The 20,987-nt window shown below is 44.1% G+C and overlaps 1 protein-coding gene across 2 annotated transcripts in view; it reads right to left on the bottom strand.

The window, feature by feature from the left end:
* The window catches only part of Adcy2 (adenylate cyclase 2), a 447,994-nt gene that overhangs the window by 48,940 nt on the left and 378,067 nt on the right, over positions 1–20,987 (bottom strand). For both annotated transcript variants that reach the window (XM_008834578.2, XM_008834577.2), the window contains exons 16-18: positions 16,462–16,599; positions 6,041–6,160; positions 2,920–3,089 (exon numbers count right to left, since the gene is read on the bottom strand). In XM_008834578.2, coding sequence (XP_008832800.1) covers positions 2,920–3,089; positions 6,041–6,160; positions 16,462–16,599 — 428 coding nt within the window. The remainder of the gene's footprint in view (positions 1–2,919; positions 3,090–6,040; positions 6,161–16,461; positions 16,600–20,987) is intronic.

The following is a 20,987-nucleotide window of genomic DNA, read 5'->3' as shown; positions in this document are numbered from 1 at the left end:
GAGAGAGAGAGAGAGAGAGAGAGAGAGAGAGAGAGAGAGAGAGAGGAGAACGAGAGAGAGAGAGATCAATAAACAACCCATGTTTGAAACACCCAGGATGACACCGTCAACTTTTCTAGAGTGGGAATAGGAACAAGACCCAGAAACTGCTCAATTCTTGGTGCACCTGGGATGAGAGCGAGAAGTGGGCAGTAGATCCCCTGAGAACACTCAGTGATGAGCAATTCCAGAAGCCTCACTGGGCAGGAAGGATACTGAGCTATTACAGCCAAGGGTTGGATCCAGTGAGAACCAGAAAATCAGGGCTGAGAAGGGCCTGAAGACACAGTGCCCTGAAACAGGCGGCAAAGGCCGGGTCCGGGTGGACTCCAGCGGCACAGCCAGCCTCCATCAGAATGCCCACCATTTTCTAAGGCAGTTCCCTCTAGAAGGGCACCTCTGGCTCTGGGATTTAAAGATGCCCACTCTCCAGGCACAAGATAGGCCAGCATCTTTGCAAACATGTCTCATATCTGCACCACGACTAGGCAAAGGATGAGGAAACCTTTATCCACCACAGAGGGTGCTGGCTTCAGCTCAGTGCTGGAAATGAAGGCACAGCACTGAAGCCTTACAGTCATTGCTCCCTACGTGTGAGGTCACTGAGAGTCAAAACCAAGAATACAAAAGGTTTTGAATAAAGCCAAGATTCGAGTGCCTAGTAACCTCCTAGTTGCTGGTGGTGTTCTTGGAGATTGCATCTCAGCGTCCCTCACTCTCATCCCCAGGGATAATTATGTCCCCAGCCAAATCTTGCTAATCTGATTTCTCCTTTCACCTCAAATGTGTAACATAGCTCAGCACCTTAAATTTAATAAAGAGTAATTTAATAGGTCCATTGTCTGCATGTAAAAACCAGCACTGTTCCATTTATTTAGGAAAATGACACAGGTTCTCTGGATATACTAGAGAAATAGGAACGGATGTTTGGCTGGAGATTTTAAGAATTTATAGGAAAAGTAACTTCTGGTTTTGTTCTCATCCTGACTGAGGAATAATAACATTTCTTTAATACAGTTATGCATTCCTGTAGCTCCATGTCGTCAGTTTGATACAGATGATCAGGTTTCATGCTGTAGAGGATGGTGAAAACTGGATTAGGCGAAGGGAGCTGCAGCAGTTGTGTTTCTGAAAGTGCTTATATCGATAAGAAATATTCCGCGAGGTGACTGCCTGCTGTGCCCTGGAGAACTGACCATAAGCCACCAGTAGAAACCATCTGTGTGGGTACTTTTTATCAATTTGATACAAACTAGAGTCACCTGGAAAGAGGGAGCCTCAGTAGAGGAACTTAATCCATCAGACTGATCTGTGGGTGTGTCTTTGAGGCATTTTCTCCATTGTTGATTGATGTGGGAGGGCCCAGCCCACTGTGGGCAGTGACATCCCTGGGCAGATGGGCTCAGGCTGTGTAAGAAAGGAGGCTGAGCAGGCCAGAAGAAGCAGTCAGCAGGCAGTGCTCCTCCATGGTGGTCTCTGCTTCAGGTCCTGCCTGTGCTTCCCGCAACAACGATGAGCTGCCACTTGTAAGTCAAATAAACCCTCCTCCTGCTGCCTCCCAAGTTGCTGTGGTTATGGTGTTTATTACCGCAAGAGAAACCAAAGCAGGACTCTGTCTTTCTGGGGCAACACTTCTAACACATTTAGAGGTACTTCATTTATATTTCAAAATAAAAAGGGTCACAGATATAGCTCAGTGGTAGAAACTGGAATGCTCAGGACCCTGGTTTAGAACCCTCAGCACTGCAAAAAAAACCCATTAAATAAACCACCACAATAGAAGGGAAATGACCCCGGGGGTGAAGGGAGAGAGCTCATACAGATGCCGGATACGTACAGAAGCCTAAGGCTTGATGGGTGTGCTTTGCTGTTGAGGAGTGAAATGAAGAATATCATGATAGTTAAAACATTTTCTTTCAAGGATAATTAAAATACTTGTTATAAGCTTACGGAAGTAATTTGATAACAGAAGACTTTCCCTAAACTTGACTGTGTTGACCTGATAGAGCCTTCTGAAAGGATGCTTTTCATAGGAATTTTTCTGCACCTGGTCCCATGACTGGGGAAAGTTGAGAGAATCTCATTTATCTTGGGAGTCAGATTTTTCACATAGTCAAACATTTCCAGGGTTGACCTTTTCCCTCTGCACAGTGGTATTTTAGGAAAATTCTACTGAGAAACTTAACACTAGAACTTGTGAGTGTAACTATTTTTTTCAGTTCTGAACTGAAGACCATTTTGCCCTCAAATCTCCCTCTTGGGGAGATCTGGCAATTTCTGGGTACATTTTTGGTTGCTGTGACTAGGCATGGGAAGACTGTGACTGGCATTCAGTGGAATGTAGAGGCTGAAATGTCGCTAAACATCCCACCATGCACTGGACAGCTCTGCAGCCGAGAATTGATCAGTGCAAAATGTTAATAGGGCCGAGACTGAGAACTCCAGAATTCTCCTTATCCATGAAGTTCAAAGTAAGCTGAAACTGTGCGACCCATCCATTATGCTCTGCCAGTTACTGGGATGGCTGAAGTGCAGGAATCATTTCAGCCTAGGAGTTCAAGTCCAGTCTAGGCCACACTGGAAGACCCATCTCAATATACCTTTATCTATATCTGTATCTATATGTCACACAGATGTATATTGGCATGTGCCATATATATTTGTATAAATCTAAGATTACATAAATCTTCTCTCTGATCATTCAAATATATTTCTCAATTTATAGTCTATGCAATCAATAATGAAAACACATATACCTTCTGAACCATCAGTTTAAAGAAACTCTCTCACTGTGATCATCAAGGACAATAGCTTTGCTAACTTTTATGGGCATAGGGTCATATAGACATCTCATGGATGAACTAAGGAGGGGCTGCTCACCTCTCAAACAGGACCTGGCTGTAGGCGTCCAGGACGTGAGCGTGGGTGTGGAGCAGGATGATGTTATAACCCACTAGCGCCACCATCATGATCAACATCTTCAGCTCATAATTCACCCTCAGGAAAACCGAGCAGGAGATTAGTCCCAGAATGCAGCTGTATATGAAGTACTGGGAGAGGGAGACAGGACAGAAGGACAGACAGGCAGATATTTAGGGACTCCACTGAGAAATGCTGGCCCAGTTAAATTTAGGGCCAAAAGAAGCAGGTGTGATCAAGCCAATGAAAACAGGCTGAGGAGGCAGGTGCCTGCTCCTACCCTCTGATTCCATGGTGTGTACCTGAGTATGGCTGAGTCATGAAATACTGGTATGATAAATAAAATAAGCATTCACATTGACAAACACTTCAGAAGAAATTAAAAACATGAAAATTGAAACATGTCACAAGCAAAGGCCATTTAGTTCTTGAAAATGAAAATAGCATGACACTTGGTACATCTGTGGAATTTTCCGAAGTGACAGAAGGACTGTGATACTGGCTCATCAGTCCTATTCTCAGGGAAGAAGGAAAAAAAGCTGCAGCGGCCGCAGAGCTGGCTTTCCCTCTCTAATGGGGGGTACTCAGTTGCATGGAGGCGCCATGTTAACGTTAGCGCAAAGCCTTTCCTAAAGAGAACTTGCTTCTGATGTTCCTGCTTCCAAAGGAGACCGGCAGTTTCCATCGGATGACACAGCGGGGCCACTCATGGAGAACTTAACATTCTTCCTTTGTGTGTGTGGAACTGACAGTCACTCTTCACTGAGGATGGTGGCATTTTCTGGTATAGTGCGTGTTGGAAGCATAATTTACTCAACCAGGATGACTTAATGTCTGTTCTCCACTGCTTTGACCGATCACAGAAAATAAAAAGAGGCAAAAGGCCGTGCTGAGATTTTTCAGACAGATGTGTCAAAAGTATAACAGAGGACTGTGACCAGTGAGGTGGTGAGACCTCTCTTCCTCACAGCAGAGAGGTGAGGTCATAGCGGTTCTTTGAACTCAGACCTGATTAAGTTTTAGATAATTGTCAAGTACCTACTTTAGGGGGGTCTGAGGACTCAGGGATCCAGTGCACCTCTGCTCTCTGTCTTGCCCACCACAGCCCCTTTAAGGACCAGTAGCATTGCAGTGGGTCCCTGGAGACCTGTACAGAACATTGACAGCAATCGACAGACCTGCTTGATTCTCTTGAATCTAATAGAATGTGGGCTTGTGTTGCATGTTTTCTTTATTGGCGCAATTTTAAAAGTAACCCATTACTACATTCTTTTTCAAGAGCATCAAATCATAGTAGATTGGAAATTAAATAGGCAAATAAACGAAAGAAAATAGGGACTTTCCACAAAGAGTGTGAGAGGCACTGATTTGCAGCCTGGTGGTCCCTTGCTCGGGGGGATACAAGAACCTCAAAGCTGCTCCTCAGAGCTGTGTGGATGCCCTGAGATCTGAACACGGGGCCCCCTCCTAGAGTTCCTGGCCTGTCTGATTACTACAGCAGATCATTTCAAGGCGGAAGGCACTCCTGTATCTTAAGGGGGGAAATAATGCCACAATCACCTCAAGAACTTTTGGGAAGATTATATATGATAATAGTTCAGAACGGTGCCAGGCAAAGCTAGGCAGGTTATTATTAAAAACTGGGTCCCTTTATAAGTTCTGATTTTTAAAAGGATTCTACCACTAAAATTATACTTCAAAGCCACTATTTTTCTGAAAGTTATCAGTCGGCACAGTGCATCTAATGGTAAAGTTAGAACCATACAAAAGGACACATGTTGAGTGTGTTTATTAACCCCTAGTACCTGTGCTTATTACACTGTATGTGTCTTTCTACCACCTCTGTAGCATTTATTATTGGTATTAATATTTTATAAAATTCAATCATATGGCATGTGATGATTTCAAATAATACTTTAAAATAATTTACCACAAATATACATATAGGTCACTAAATATTTTTGAGATGCCTTATTTAAAGACAGTAAAGTTTTATTGTGTGGTAATAAAATTTATTTTTAAAAATTACTTTCTCCTTTTAGGATTCCCCCTTTTTGTTATTGATGTTATGCGAACATTTTGACAGACACCTTTGTGGGTAGATCTTTCCAACTTTATAATTAATTTTATATAAACTTAGGCTTTCAGGGTAAAGAGTTCACCTATTTTTATTCTATGTTGATGATTGCTATACTTATTAGGAAAAGTTAGCCACAATCAGCAGATGTGGACACTGTTCCCCATTGCCTTTTCAGTCTCAGATATCATGTAGAAGGGGGTCTCAGATATGTGGCCTTGTGCTGCACACCCACCAATGGCTTCTTTGCGCTGCTGTGGGAGGATCTGCTAAGACATAAGTCACCGTCCTTCCAGTATTTTCTGGGGCTCTGGACCTCTTGTGTCAGTCATGTTCTTTGTGTACAGGCAGGACTACCAGGGTGGGGCTCTGTTTTCTGAGGACTTATGATTGTGAAATGGCAAAACTGACTCCATATTGTTCAAGCTGACTTTTGCTTTACCCTGTGTGTCTATCCAGCCACTCCCGCTGTAGCCAGCCAGCCAGAACCAGTCCCATGAAGGCTGCACCTGTAGATTCAGGGGGTACACTGTTTCTACAACACTGGGAAACTTAAAAATAGCCAGAGAGCAGTCCTCCAACCCAGCTTTACCTGCAGCTCCATGGAACTCATTGTTTCTGCAATTCTGAGAAACTTTTTGTTAACTGAAAACCTCTTTGTTAACTGACTGCCCCTGGTTTGGTGTAACTATGATGATATGATGGAACTATGGTTATTGGCTTTGCTCCTGGCATAATGTAATTGTAGTTTTAGGCTTTATAAACCCTCTTCTGTCTCCCTTCGGGGTGCGGAGTTCTTTTGGCATTAGCCCCCTCTGACAGCTGGTTAATAAAGGACTCCCAATTCCACCATCACTATGTGGCTTTCCTGTGCAGCTCGAGCTCCCATTACATTTTGAATGAAAAATTAACTTAAAGTCATGTATGAGCCAGAAGATCTTGCACTGTGTGGACTAACAGCACACAAGAAGACAGCAAAGTCAAAGCTGACTGCAACTTTCTTACCGGGAGGAAAAATAACTTCTGTGCACGAAGAATCGCTGTCTGGTTGTCTGGGGTGGAAGAGTTTGCACTTGAGGAATTGGCAGCTGGAAGGATGGTCTCCTCTGGGTCACTCAGGAAAAACTGTAGAGAGAAATGTTTGTTTTTGCTCGAATAAAGTAGCCTGGAACAACATCTACTAGTGACTGGATCCTTACGTGCGGTAAGTAGGAATCTGTGTGTGACTAGGCTAGGGTCTGGGGGCTGCCAGTGATTACAGCTGTCAATTCTTGATGCTTTGAGACATTCTACTTCTTAAGTGATAGTATGGCAGCACACACCCAATACAGGAAAGCCATGGCTTCAAGACTGCTGATAATGAAAACAGAGGCACCTGAATGGAACATTAATGTAAAAATGCACATAAGCGGGGCATGGTGGCGCACACCTTTAATTCCAGCACTTAGGAAGCAGAGGTAGGAGGATCTCTGCGAGATCAAGGCCAGTGTGGTCTATGTAGCAAGTCCAGGGCTAGCTTGGGCTACAGGGATACTCAGTTTCAGACATCAAAAATAAAAAAAAAAAAAACAAATTTAAAAGCACATAGAAAAGGACGTCACCTCCCACCAGGATATTCAATCCTCTCACAAAATCAGAGACTTCAGAATTTATTTCCAGTATATTTGTCCTCTTGGTTCAAACATTTTTAAATGAGTCAAAAGATTTCTGTTTATTTTTTTTTCTAAGAAAGGAAATTAATTTTATGGGCAAAAGGAACTTGCTGACACCAATGTCTGCGTCGTTATTTGTGAGCACTGGCAGCTCAGGGCAGAAGGGATTTCTAGTTTGGGAGGAGGGCTGTTTCTAGAACTCTTGGAAAGGGGGTTGGAATTAAAAACAAAAAGGAATCATGAAAAGATCAAGATGACCAGTCTTAAGTCCTGGTCACTGGGATCGGCATCCAAAAGTGTCATCTGTCACAAGGCAGCAGAACGACCCCCTAATCAGACCAAAGAAGGAGAACGACCCCCCCATCAGAGAATCTATAGCACACACTATTTAAGCGACTGACCACAGATCAGATCACTTTCCTGCCACGTGGCTGAGGATCATAGGAACACTTTGGAAGGTAAACTAGAGAAACAACAGCTTCTCTTTACAGAGGGAGATTAATCTGTAATTTAGGTTGTGTTTTTGGCACAGGGCAGGAGTTTACATTCAAGGTGGGATAGTTCCCATGGTTGCTTTGTGTCTGCCAATTTATTTTCTTCAACAGTACAGTTCTTGTCAAATATCTAAATTACTTTCTTTGGATAGATAGGAAGATAATTCTTTATTATATTTTCTTTTCCAACAGTGATGCTACATATAGGGTTCATTTGTTAAGATTTAACAAGATGCTGATTTAAAAGTCAATGAAGTATAGCTTTCTTTATCTGCTGCTAAAGAATTTATATCAAAACCTACAATCTCTAATTGACCTAAAATTTGCTAATTCTTTGGAAAAATTATATCAGGAAGAAAACTGAATGGGGAAATTGTTTGACAAGTACTGTGCCCAAAGCACTACAAATTTAGATTTGCCTGATTCCAAATTCATCTGATTTAAAAACTGAAGAGGAAAGAAAAGACAAAAGGAGTCTATTTAGTTCGATGAAATACTACAGAGTCTAGCTTCAGGCACTCAGAATTTTAAAGTAATTACTTTTAAAGTAATTGATTATTTCTTCATGTAAGTTACATTAGCTGAGCTGAGGTGTACTGATCACCCTAGGTGGGTAGAAACAGATTGCCTGGAGACTACATCCTTGTAAGGACGTTTGCTATGCAGGACACACAATGATGTGACTCTAACCAGTAGAAAATGCCAACACTGTGCACAGCTTGCTGAGCCCTCTCCTGCTCAGTTTCTAGCATTTATACATACCCAAATCAAGATGCTTTTCTAATCCCTTGTCCCCTTTCTTCCATGTTAAACCACCTCACTTCTCTCCATAGAATAAATTTCTGTCATCATAATTACTGGAGGAACGCCTAGCTGGAGTTATTTTAATTTCTAAATCCTTGGTAATAACTGGAAAAAAACTTATTTAGAACAAGATAGGCTCACAAATATTTGATTTTTCTTCTAATTTTTACATTTTCCAACAATTTAATATGTATCAGAATCATGGTTTTCAAGTAAACTGTGAACACAAGATTTGACTTGGTGATTTGTGCCCAGTGATGTCACTGTTTGCCGTTTGGTAGAATTAGAAGTCCAGGTCCATTAATGGTTGATTTTAGCTAACTCATGTCTGCGAGAATTATAGGTTTATGCGTGATTTACTTGGAACAGATCTTCCGGAAGTGTCTGAAAAATGACGTGGGCCGTCACTTGATGACATTGTCACCGTGGCAGGATAAACAGTGGCGGGGCTGTCCAGGTTTTTGCATGTGACTGTGGACAGCCCTCTGGAAACCCAAGTAGAACAAAATAAAGCTATTTGCAATTCGATACCCAAACCCCATACTTGAAAAAATACATAGCTAATTGTTTTTCTCTACTTTTTATTGAGGTATTTAATACCACATAGATGAATATAAATAAAATACTTAAAATAGCCTGAGGCCATTTCACATAAAACTGATCTGGGCATTCTCAGAGCTGTTAAAGCACAGGCTTGGGACAAAGCCATTAGTGAGCAGAATCTATGCAATGCTTCAGTATAACCTGGCCCATCTCCATAGCCAACAACAGAGGGAGGCCACCTACAGCCCCCAGACCTCTCACACTGTCCTGAGCACATCTGTCTCCTGTGAGGTAACAGGGCAAGGACCCTAAGAGCAGACAACTGCAGAAAGGGGCTGCCTGCCACTATCTGGCAAACCAGGGAAAACTGGGGCTCACCTGTCACTGAGGGGCTGACGTGTAGTGAGGGAAATGGGTGGCGGGCCCCGGCCTTAGCCTGGGAGCTGTTGGCAACTGATTACTGCTGGGTGAGGGAGGGCAGATGTTTAAAATCTCTAGATAGGCTGAAAAGACTCCAGTGGATGAACTTGTACCAAAGGACATCTGGGTACAAATGCTTGACCAGATAGGACTTAACACATATGACAGAATGCATGAGGTCCTGGGGTGGGGGGGGCGCATAGATGGGCAAGGGGTTCCAAACTTGATTAAGAGCTATTGTATGAAATGCACAAAAACTCAACAAAAATATTAAAGCAAATGAGAGTTGCAAGACCGTGTGCTACATAAGAAACCAGATGCAGGAAAACTATGGGATTCCACTCACAAGAATATCTACAACAGGAAAACTTATAGGGGCAGGAAGGCAGCATGATGGTGCACAGAGCTGGGAGGGGGCAGTGTTTAGTGGGTATAAAGCTACTCTTTGGGGCCATGAATAAAGGCTAGAGATCGACAGTGGTTCAGACTGGATGCCTTTGTAAATACACTTAATGCCACACAATTGTATATTTCAAAGGGATTAAACAAAATGTTTACATGACATATTTTATACAGTAATAAATAAAAGAGGAAACAGAAAGAAAATAAGCATCCTTGCTTTGTCCCCAAAAGAAAAACCTCAAAATCACAGGGGCTATTCATGAGGGATTGAATAAAACTGTGACTTAAAAAAAAAAAAAAAGTTTTCTGCCAGGAAACTTAATTTTCCTCCCAACGGCTTAAGGAAACACGCACACACATGTATCTCCACTCCCTCCTCAATGAACACAAGAGGTCTTCTTGTTGAAATGTGAGCCCACTCCTGGAACAGCCTCACTTGGGTAAACTGTGGAGTAGACATACAGCTTGGGAGTAGGCGCAATGCATTTGGATAGTGCGCTCCCAAAGGCACCATGGGGAAACATGTAAAACTATACTGTATTATAGGACCCTCGGCAGGATGGACATTTGGAAGTGGGGTCAGGGAGAAAGGCCCAGATGCAACAGTGGAGCAGGTAAGCATGTACCTTTGAGACCAGTTTTTGCCTGTACCTCAGCTGGAGGTGGCATAGTCCCCCACTAAGAACAAGGAAGAGGGAGCCCATGTTCCTGATAACACACCTGCAGAGGTCCCTTCCAATCTTTCCACTCTGCTCCAGGGAGCCCAGTGCTGCCTGGACACCACCTGGTGAAGAGTGACGGCCAAGAGGCTGGGTCTGAGGATTAGCATCCCTGGAGGGCACTTTTCTATAATCCAGATGTAATCACAGACAAGACCTGCTGAACAAGTCTTTCTTTTGTGATGAACAGGGAATTTCAAGAAAGTTCTATACCTACCTAGGTAAAGCTGTTGCCTTTTGTACCTAAAGTCAGCTTTCACACCACTTTATGATCGTTCTTTGACCTAACCACAAGGAGCGCCTGCATAGGAAAGACCCACTGTGGGGGGGGGGGTCAGTGAACATGGTGACCCGGCTGCCTGGGGAAAAGGGGCAGTGCTGGCTTCCTCTCTGTGTGAATGGACAGGAGAGAAGGTGACGCAGATCACCCCGTCCCCAGAAGGCTGAGTATCTGGCTCAGGATCATATTGTGGTTCCCTCCTGGAAAGCGTCCTCCATCAACTCTGCCTGTGTCTCCTACCTTCCCTTGGCAATCTGCCTTTTCTTTGTGAGAGAGGAAGACAACACTGCAAGATGTGTTTCTGGTACTGAAGACAAATTTCTTCTCTCTAAAAAAATCAGAGTTAAGATTTCTCCCCCTGAATGCTCAGCTTGTCAAACATATATAGTTGGTGACTAACCTGTCTGCCAATCATTATTAATTATCTGACATGGGATACAGGTAGTTTCCAAATCAAATCTGTTTCTCAGTTACATTGTCTTACAAAAGAATAGTAGCTAAATCTTGGCTGTGCAAGGTCAAACTGGATTTTACAAAATGAAATGTTTACTTTATAAAGGGTTGTAGTCTTTCCTATCCATTAATTACCTATCCATTCTCTCATTTGAGAACTAATAAGAAGGGGCTGGAGAGATGGCACAGTGGCTAAGAACACTGGTTGTTCTTGCAGAAGACCTGGGTTCAAATCCCAGCACCCACATGGCAGCTAACAACTGTCCATAACTCCAGTTCCAGGGGATCCGACAGCCTCTTCTGTCCTCTGCGGGCATTGCACGACACGGGTGCACTTACCTACATGCAGGCAATATATGCACACACATAAAATAAAAATAATAAATAAAATATTACAAACTGATAAGAAATGGCTAATCTTCAATGAGAACATATTGTCCTTGAATGTGCAGAAAAACAAAGAAAATGAAAAGACGTCCTGTGGTGGTTTGAGGGACAGTGCCCCCCACGGGCTCTGCTCTAGTTTGTCTCTCCATCGCTATGACAAAATACTTTGACCAATAACAACTTGGGGAGGAAAGGGTTTATTTTATCTTACATGTGTGTTCACACAGCAAAGCTAGAGAGGCTGAGCCATCTAAACCCTTTGGAAGTAAAGTCCCAGAGGCTGGACATGGAGCTACTGGATTTATTTGCCCTGCTGGGTTTTGGTCTTGTTTAGGTCTGGTATTTCCTTACTATGCCTCCATTCCTCCCTTCTGGAATGGTAATGTGTATTCAGTTCCACTGTATGTTGGGAGTACTGAAAGTGTGTGATTTGTCTTTTAGCTTTACAGGAGGGTTCAGTTAAAAGGATTGCCTTGAGTCTCAGAAGAGACTTTGGACTCTGGATTTTTAAATAGCAATTAATCTGGTAATAACTATGGGGGCATTTGAAAATGAACTAAATGTAGTTTACATTTTATATGGTCATGAGACTATAGGAGCCAGGGAATAGAATGTGATGGTTTGAATGAAAATGTTCCCCATAGACTCCAAGTATTTGGACATTTTGCCCACAGATGGTGGTACTGTTTTGGGAGGTTTTAGAAGGTGTGGCTATCTTGGAGGAAGCATGTCACTGGGGGTGGGCTTAGAGAGTTCTTAAGCCTTGCTGGATCTCCAGTTGCTCTCTTGCTTCCTGTGCCTGCATGATGATGTGAGAGCTTAGCTCCACATCCACCTCCAGCCACCTCCAGCCACCATGCCTCCCTGCCATGACAGACTGTAATACCCCTGGAACCATAAGCTCAAATAAACTCTTCCTTCTATAAATTGCTTTGGTCAGTATTTCTATCACAGCAACAGAAAAGTGACTAATACATTACATGTCCCTGGGTCACAGTTCATCTCCGAGGGAGCCCAAGGTAGGCACTCAGGGCAGGAACCTGGAGGCAAGACCTGAAGCACAGGCCACGGAGGAACACTGCTTACTGGCTTGCTCTCTTGGCCCCTGCTTAGCCTGCTTTCTTGTACAACACAGGACCACCTGCCCAGGAGTGGCATCTCCCACAGTGGGCTGGGCCCTCCCACAGCACTCAGTAATCAAGAAGATGCCCCACAGCCACAGCCACAGGCCAGTCCAATGGAGGCAGCTTACCAACTGAGGTTCCCTCTACCCAGGTATGTCAAGTTGACAACTAAAGCTATCAAGCACAGGCTTCAAGTATTTGAATATTTGGTCCCAGTTGGTGGTGCTGTTCACAGGAGGTTTAGGACGTACAGCCTAGTCCACAGACTTGTCCCGTTTTCTAGTTTGGCTCTCTCTGCTTCCTGCCTGTGCTTGAAGAGTCTTCGTCTTTCTGCCCCAGCTGCCTCCTGCCATGTCTCCCCACTATGTTGAACTCTTATCTCTCTGGAACTTCAAGTCAAATAAACTCTTCCTTATAAGTTGCCTTGGTCATGGAATTAAAACTCCATGTAAACTATAGCAAAAGAAAAGTAACTAATGAACCTCCTCAAAGAGATCTCTTCCTACTCATTTCCACAGTTAGTTGTAACAGTAACCATAGTAACGAACTTGGGAAACAACCTGTATGTCAACTGATGGATGAATAAAGAAAATGTAGCACATAACACAAAATCCAGTCTTAGGAGATCTTGTCACAAGTGAACCCAATATCATGCTAAATGAAATAAACCAAATACAGGCAAAAAAAAATCATCACATGATCTCACTTGTATGTGATATCTCAAAAAGTTGACCTAATAGAAGAGTGGTTATCAAGGGCAAGGCAGACAGGAAACAGTCAAAGGGTCAAACCTACAGTTGTGTAGGATGCTTACATGTGGAACTCTGATGCTTGGTAGGAACATGTGGCTAATATTGTGTATACTGAAAGTTTGCTAAGAAGGTAGATTTTAGGATCTTACACAAGCACACACACAGACATATAGACACACACATATAGACTCACAGATACATACATACATGTTGGGCCTTTGGGACCCTCATACACATGGCATGGAGGAAAATGAGGCCTAATATAATTTCCTAAGCCAGGCCAAAGTTTAGCGACCTGTCTCTGGCCTGTCACTTCCGTGTGGAGGTGACTCAGCAGAGCCCTATCTAAGATCGCCTCTGCCCAATGATAACTGGCGTGGTAAATTCCCAGTGGCCCACAGTCTTTGCCCCAGATGACACATTCCTATACCCACCCCCTTTTCCACACCCTCTTTGCTTAAACTATATAAGTTGATGCCTGACGCAATAAAGTGAGTTCCTGCCTCGACAAGACTCCCGACTTGGTGTGGTTTTTGAGTCCCCAACACTCACCATCCCGCTCAGCCCCCAAGAGAGGAACCCAGGCCGGTCCTGGCCTCTCCCCCTGTGCCGTACCTGTCGGAGCGTCCGACACATATACAGTAGGTAAGGGGATGGATATATTAAATTGCTTATCTGTAGTAATTATTTTACTATGCATGTGCACCCCAAATATAATGTTCTATACTTCGAATTTAAATAATAAAAATAAAGAACTCACTTGTTTTCTTTTTTATTTTGAGGCAGGGTCTCATGTAGCCCATATGGCCCTTGAATGCAGTATGTAGCTGAGGATGACCTTGAACACCTGAGCTTGCCTCCACCACAAGCGCTTGGCTTACAGGTGTATGCACCATGCCTGCATTCTGTAGTTCTGAGGACTGACCCCACAGCCTCCTGAATGTTAGGTAACACTCTACTGACTGAGTTATAGCCCCAGCCCCAAACTCACTAGGCAGGTTGATGTCCTGTTAAATGTCAAATGTTTATAACTGGTGAATGGTCAGCTTTCAGGAAATGTGTTGACTCTGCCCACACAAGTGAGCACAGGTGCAGGGTGAGGCTCCTCACTGTTCTCATCGCATCTTACGGTTCCTGAACATACTCGTTGTGACCACACAGATAAGTCAGAACCACAACTAGAGCAGCGAGCTGTCCTTGTCCCATGCGGTTTCTCTGCCCACCCTCCATGATGGATTTGACCTCGGATGCAGCTGCTCTTACAGATTTAATCCACCAAGCTGCTTTGAGCTCTCTACAGTGTATCCTCCTGAGGAGCTTGCTCCTGGGTAGCGGGGCTAATGCATAAATATGGGTCACAAAGCTGAACACAAGGAGCCCATTTTAAGAAGCACTCAAATTTCTGCAGTTCCCTGGCGCTGACCCCCAAATGCCTCTCTGCCCATTGCCTTCAGAAGTCCTCTGGGAGGAGGAAGAGGAGGCCAAACAAGCACAGCTCTTCCAGGAGGGCTAGAAGATCCAATCTAGGAAGGCTGAAGTGGATGATGGAGAAGCCGTCCCCCCTCTGCAGGCGGACACTGGCCTTCGAGGCTCCTGTTGGGTTCAGCCTCCTGGATTTCCAGGGGTCTGGGAGCAGCTCTGTGATCCCTGTGCAGTGGGGTGTTGATGTCCGCACGCAGGGTGTTTATCTACCTCCTCAGTCTTGTTTTTTAGTACTCAGCACACATTTCTGCTCTCATCCGGACCTCTTATTTGCTCTCGGCTCATCTTTTTGGCACTTACATCTCACTTTCAGAGCTCAGGCCGACTCTACCTTCTCCTTGGCCCCTCTATGCTTTTACTGAGACCCCTACTGTGTTTTAAGGTGAGCTGCTAATGGGTTTACCCAGCTGGCAGCCTCCTATCTTCCACTGTGAACTCCTGGAAGCCAAGCATGTCTTGGGCCTGAGCATCTAACAATGGCTGAAGCACACATTTATGTGCAACAATTTTTGGGGGGAGAATGAGTGCTTTCTACTTAATGAGAGCTCCATTTCATCATCTATTATTAGTACCTTATGTATGCTCTATCACCACATCCCAGCTGTATGCTCCTGAGAAAAAAGGACTGTTCTCATGATACATTTCCAGCTACTAGTGAAGTCTAAAATACACTCTGCACAAAGATAACTTTGGATTATGGAGGAGGAGGAGATGAAGGACGGTGGGGAGAGGGAGAGGGGGGAGGAAGAAGAAGACGAGGAGGAGGGGGAGGAGGAGGAGGGAGGAAGAGGAGGAAGAGGAAGAGGAGGAGGAGGATGGTGGTAAGAAGGTAATGTTAGAATCTAGCTGCTGCTTTGTGGCTCATAGATTCTGATAGGCACCATACTGGGATGCCGTCTGTGAATCCCAAACTAGCAGACTTGCTGTGCCACATCTCACCTGGAAAGTGGGTTTACATCGAAGGGATGCTCATTTTGTGCCCCCACCGTCTTCCCTGCCTCTTGCCTGGGAATCAGAGGGCCTGGCTGCAGGCTCTTGCTGTTAGATCCCCTCCACCTCAGAGAGGTACAGGAGGCTCTGCTTTCTGCTATCAGGGCTTTGATTCTGTTTAGAGATCCCATCGTGCTGTCTGTCTCTGGTGCTGGGGCCAGAGGCCCCAACAGACTGTTGTGTGTCACTTTGTCTGTCCGTGGTATTGATAACTCTCCTAGTAAACTCTTTAGTCCATGGAAATCTGTCTCAGCGTCCTTTTGAACCACTATCTACCCCATCCAAAAACAACATGATGATGACTTGGGAGTACAAATAGGGATGTGTTTCCAAGCACAATGATGGACTAAGTGTGGGTAGTAAGCGATGATATTAAAGAGGAAACAGTGGCCATTGATTCTCTGCTTACAGAATCATCTCCAAAGCATGGTAAGAATATGAACTTATTTCCTCCTTAGACCCATCATGGTGGAGCCTTGTTGCTCAGTTCTGAGAAGTGGAAATGGAACCTGTGACATGTAATAGAAATTTCTGCCACCTAGCCCAGCCCAGGGAGGAGCTGGGGTTTGCAGTCAGGCCTTCTACCCTGGAGGGCCAGGAATTGTGGCTGGATGAGCTCACTTACGTGGGGGCTATCTCTCCAGGCTGTCCTGATGACCTTCCTTGTTATTTCTGTAGCTGCTGAGCAGTCACCACAAGACATGACATGGAAAACACTCCACGAAACCCCCTTTCTCACATAGTGGCCTGTGGAAAAGCATCCTTTCCTTAGACAAGCCACAGATGCTATAAGAGGCTGGGTTCAACAGGCAGGAAGTGACGGGTGTTAGATTTATGGACAAGTCTCCAAAACTGCATCAAGGCAGGCCACAAATGCAAGAAGGCCCTGTCTAATGGGAACCGTGACCAGCCCCACCGGCTTACCATGTTGAACACAGCCATGGTCAGAATGATCGTCGTGGTGACAATTGTGAGCGAGATCCGCGGCCACGGGCGGTTGGCGATGATGCCGGATGACTTCAAAAGCCACATGAGAGAGGCTGAGGCCTTTTTGCTGCATTGCTGTGGGGAAAGAGAAAGAAAAGGAAATAGGCCTGTGGTTAGGGAACTATCTGAAGCGTATTACCGATAATGTTTGAAACCACAAGTACCAACACTGCTCATGAACATATGGATTCTAGCCCTCCCTGCAGCCCCAGACCAAGTCACAGCCTTACTAAAATTATGTTGGCTGCCAAATTAAGGACAATTTGTGTCTATGACAAAGGTATGATGGGATTGTGTGTCTTATCAAGCAGACCTGGAATTATGATTTTTAAGTAATTTTGGCAGAGGGCAAAAGTTAGTTAATGAAGGCATGCTGGGAAATGCACTGGATCTCAATGGAAATAGTTACTATAAATTTAGTTGATTTATGGGAAGACAGATCAAGAAGGCTTCTACCTCTTTGTGGCAATAGTAGGTGATCATGGGAATGGACCCAGATAGCAAGCTTAGTTTGGTGACTGAACTTGCAAATGAGCTATCTTGTGTGTTAGGGCTCCCCCCAACCTATCTGTGGGTCATTTTCCCACACAGAGACCTTCTAAATGGGAGAGGGAGGGGTGGAGGTATGTATAGTACTCATGTATGAATTTCTCAAAAATACTCTAAATGATATGGAGAAATACAAGCTGTAAAATTTATCCTCTAGGTCATTTCACCATTTCTAGGACTCTGACAGCCTCAACAACACTCACTCAGGTTGAACAGCATCTCTAGGACTTTGCTATGAGGAAACTTTGTATTCCCCCCACCCCCTGAGCAAGAACGGTCCATTTCCTCTGTTTCCAATCACGGAAACCACCTCTCTGCTTCCATGATTTCAATGGCACATGTGTCAATGACAATTTGCAAAGGATTGTTCTGTCTACCGTGTAGGTTCTGGGGATCAAAATCAGGTTATCAGCTCTTTACCCACTGAGCCATCTTGCTGGCCCCCAGTTTTCATGACTTTGACCATTCTAAACACCTTGCTTATGTGGAATCATATGTTTGCCCTTTTGACAGACTTATTTCGCTCATGATTCTTCAGGGTTCATCACGCTGTGGCATACAACAGAATCTTCTTTTTCAAAGCAAAGTAAAGCCCCATTGTAAGCACGCAGCACATTTCTTTATCTGTCTCTCCACTGAAGGAGATCTGGCCTGCTTCCACCTCATGTGGCAGGAAGCACGGTTGTTGAAGCTCTCATGCTACAGAAAGAATCAATATCATCAGGAATGGGAGCTGGGGTTCCCTCACTATCCTCCATGACTGGACACTGCTCTATGGTGTCTCAGAGCTGCTGTTACCTCATTTTCTGGGGAGGGAGGCATCTTTCGAGGGAGGAATCACTGTGAGTCTCACCTCCATCCAGGTTAGAGGTCAGAGCACAGAAGACTGTAACTCAGAGTGAGTCATATGTGCAAGGAGGGGTGTGTGTGTGTGTGTGTGTGTGTGTGTGTGTGTGTATCCGACTTTCTCTGACGAGACAGGCAGTATCTGAAGACATCTCTAGGGAGTCTCTAGGGAGCTAAATTCTAACCCTTCTGATAGAGACGGGCCCAAGGTGGTGGATCCTGGAAGCATACACTTCTACTGAACTGATCTACTGTCAGACCCAGTGTGATAGCAATAAAGCCCAATGGGAAATAATCCTAAACAGCATTAACAAGCATCACTTTTATTTCTGTTACTTCTTTCATGATTTCTTTGCAAATTATTCCTAAAAGGTTGACATAAGCATTGTGATATGTCGAATGTTAACACAATCATCAAATAAGATTACTGAGGGGCTTTTAGAAGGGTAAAAATCCATCTGGCATTCAACCACCCAAACAGTGGGATATTCTCTGGTCTTGGTTCTTTCATCTTTAAAATGGAGACCAAAATAGTCCCTGCCTCCCTGGCCTTTTCAGAGGGAGGCACCGAGAAGAAGATTTACAATTCTTTTTTCTTTTTTGATCTTTTGGTTTTTTTGAGACAGGGTCTCCCTATAGCCCCAGCTGGCCTGGATTCACTAGGGAGACCAGGCTGGCCTCAAACTCCCAGGGATCCACCTGCCTCTGCCTCCCGAGTGCTGGGATTAAAGGTGCGCGCCACCATGCCCAGCTAGTATTTACAATCCTTAACTTTCCTCATTGCTTCAAGGAAGAAACATGTTTCTCTGAAACATCTCAGTGGCTGTTGATTTGCTTTACTTCCCTTTGGACAATGTCACTAATCAACACTTTCTTTTTCCTCTTCCTGTTTACTACAGTCTATTCTGCCCCAGGCTCTGACGTAAAAGGTGAAGAATACATATCTATAGCACACACATCCACAATACAGACAAGGGGCCATGCTTCAGTGTCACTCCTGGGATGGCTTTTTCCAGGCAATTGCCTGAGAATCTGCTGGAGAGATTTAACCAGTGCTGCTGGCTCCAGGAGCTGCCAGGCATTTAACTCTGGCTGGTGCAGAAGACACATTGGACTGGGCTGTGCAGGGTGTCCTCCCACCAGCATCTAGCAACCAGATATGAATTTCACAATTTCACAATTTCACACTTTTGTCAAAGAGCAGGGCTTGGATGGGGGCTGGTAGTGTCCTTGAGTCTATTACCTAATATGGTGACCCTCAATGCTTAGAACATACAGGATCTTAGAGGGTGAGAGAAAGTGTGTCATCCCACAATGAATACGATTTCTAGTGATATCAGTATAACAGAACCTCAGGTCTATGCTCTCTCAAGGAAACGATGAGGGACAAAGACTCATACCTAAGTCAACATCACTCTCATCTAGCTCAGACTCTGTCAGGTGACAGCATTGAGCTGGCTCTGGTCAATGAAAACGTTACTGTGTTTGCACCCTATTGACTGGATATAGTGCTTTCTATGAAGACGAAATACTTTTTTCTCTATAACAGGGATTTATGCACATACAGTACTGGCACACTAAGAAAGGCTGTCAAAGACCCATTTCAAGCAGAAACAGAGTCTGAAAATGCCATGATGAAACCCATCACCTTGTCTCTTACCTCATTAAAAGCAGAAAAACAAAAATGACAAAGGGGACCATCGATTCTACTTGCAGTTCTCTACACATCACAGGAGGACAGAATTCAGAATATTCAGGTTTTGCTTAATAAAGTCCTGATAGAAAAACAAGCTTATCAAACCCTGGCTATTCTAATTAAATATGAATGACAGTATTTCTAATAGTATTTTGATTTATAGATTTATTACTTAGGCATTTTTTTGAAATTATAAAACGAAACAAGTTGCTTTAAGGTTTTAGAACACATTGTGATAATTTTATCAAATATACCACTGAATAAAAGCACGTTATATTCCACTTTGAGGCTTGAAATTTATGCATGGGAACTTTATTTCTATCCCTGTAGCATGTTAAGTCAAGTGACAAACAGGCAGAACTTGGATTTTGTGTGCACATGCTCAGGACCACAGATTAAGGGTGCACCTGGCTTCATTCCTGCTCAAACAGTCTTAAAGTTCAAGGCCATCCTTGGCTGCATAGTAAGTTTGAGGTCAGCCTGAGCTAACAAAGACATCTCCCAGTAGAGTTAGTACCCTGTCTCAAACAGAAACGGGAGTATGAAAATGCCGTAATAAAACCCATTACTTTGTATCTTAACTTATTGAAACTATAAAAATAAAAGTAAGAAAGGGGAGTATCAATTCTACTTGCAGCTCTGATACGCTGGGTCTGGCCACATGGAGAGCTGGGTGAGGGCAGCGACTCCATCACACCCAGCTCCTGTGCTCCTATGGATAACATGATGTTTGTGTTGGATGGAAGCAGAAAAGAAGCTCATTATTAGAGAGATTAACCTGTGGGCTTTGCCAGGCACGTCCCAAAGCAGGACATTTGCTGTAGCACCCAGGTGTGGGCACACAGTGACAGAGAAGGCACTGTCGTGGCCCTGCAAAGGTGACGGCCAGACAGAGGCACCTCAGCAATCCCAGGAGCCTCAAAAGCAATTCTTTCCATGCAGAAAACAAGAACAACTCTACTCATCAGTCCAAGAAAACATCTACAAACTTCCAAAGACATATATCCATTCTGAATTCAGGTGACAATGGTCGTCCAACACATCCGAGAGTCTCAAAATTGGAATCTCAAATTGAAGAGTTATTATATAAAAACCCAGAGGAAGTCTTTTGGGGGCAAGAACAACATTGCTTGTGACTTCCCACTAGCAGGGGCATCCCAGTTAGCAGGTGTGTAGAAATTCCTACCGAACATATGTGTACACACGCATGCATGCACACGTGTGGGCACACACACAAACAAACATTAACAGACACCCAAACCAACCAAAAGCACAACGGAAACACAAATATGGCCACAGACCATGCAAGGAAGAGTCCATATATACAACAGGTAATATAGTTAACACAAAATCTGCAGTGTTATGATAATCT

Source organism: Nannospalax galili, unplaced genomic scaffold, assembly GCF_000622305.1.
Source record: "Nannospalax galili isolate Female #2095 unplaced genomic scaffold, S.galili_v1.0 scaffold197, whole genome shotgun sequence".
Lineage (NCBI taxonomy): Eukaryota > Metazoa > Chordata > Mammalia > Rodentia > Spalacidae > Nannospalax > Nannospalax galili.
Note: the sequence above shows the minus strand (reverse complement) of the source record. Positions and strands in the feature narration are given on the sequence as shown.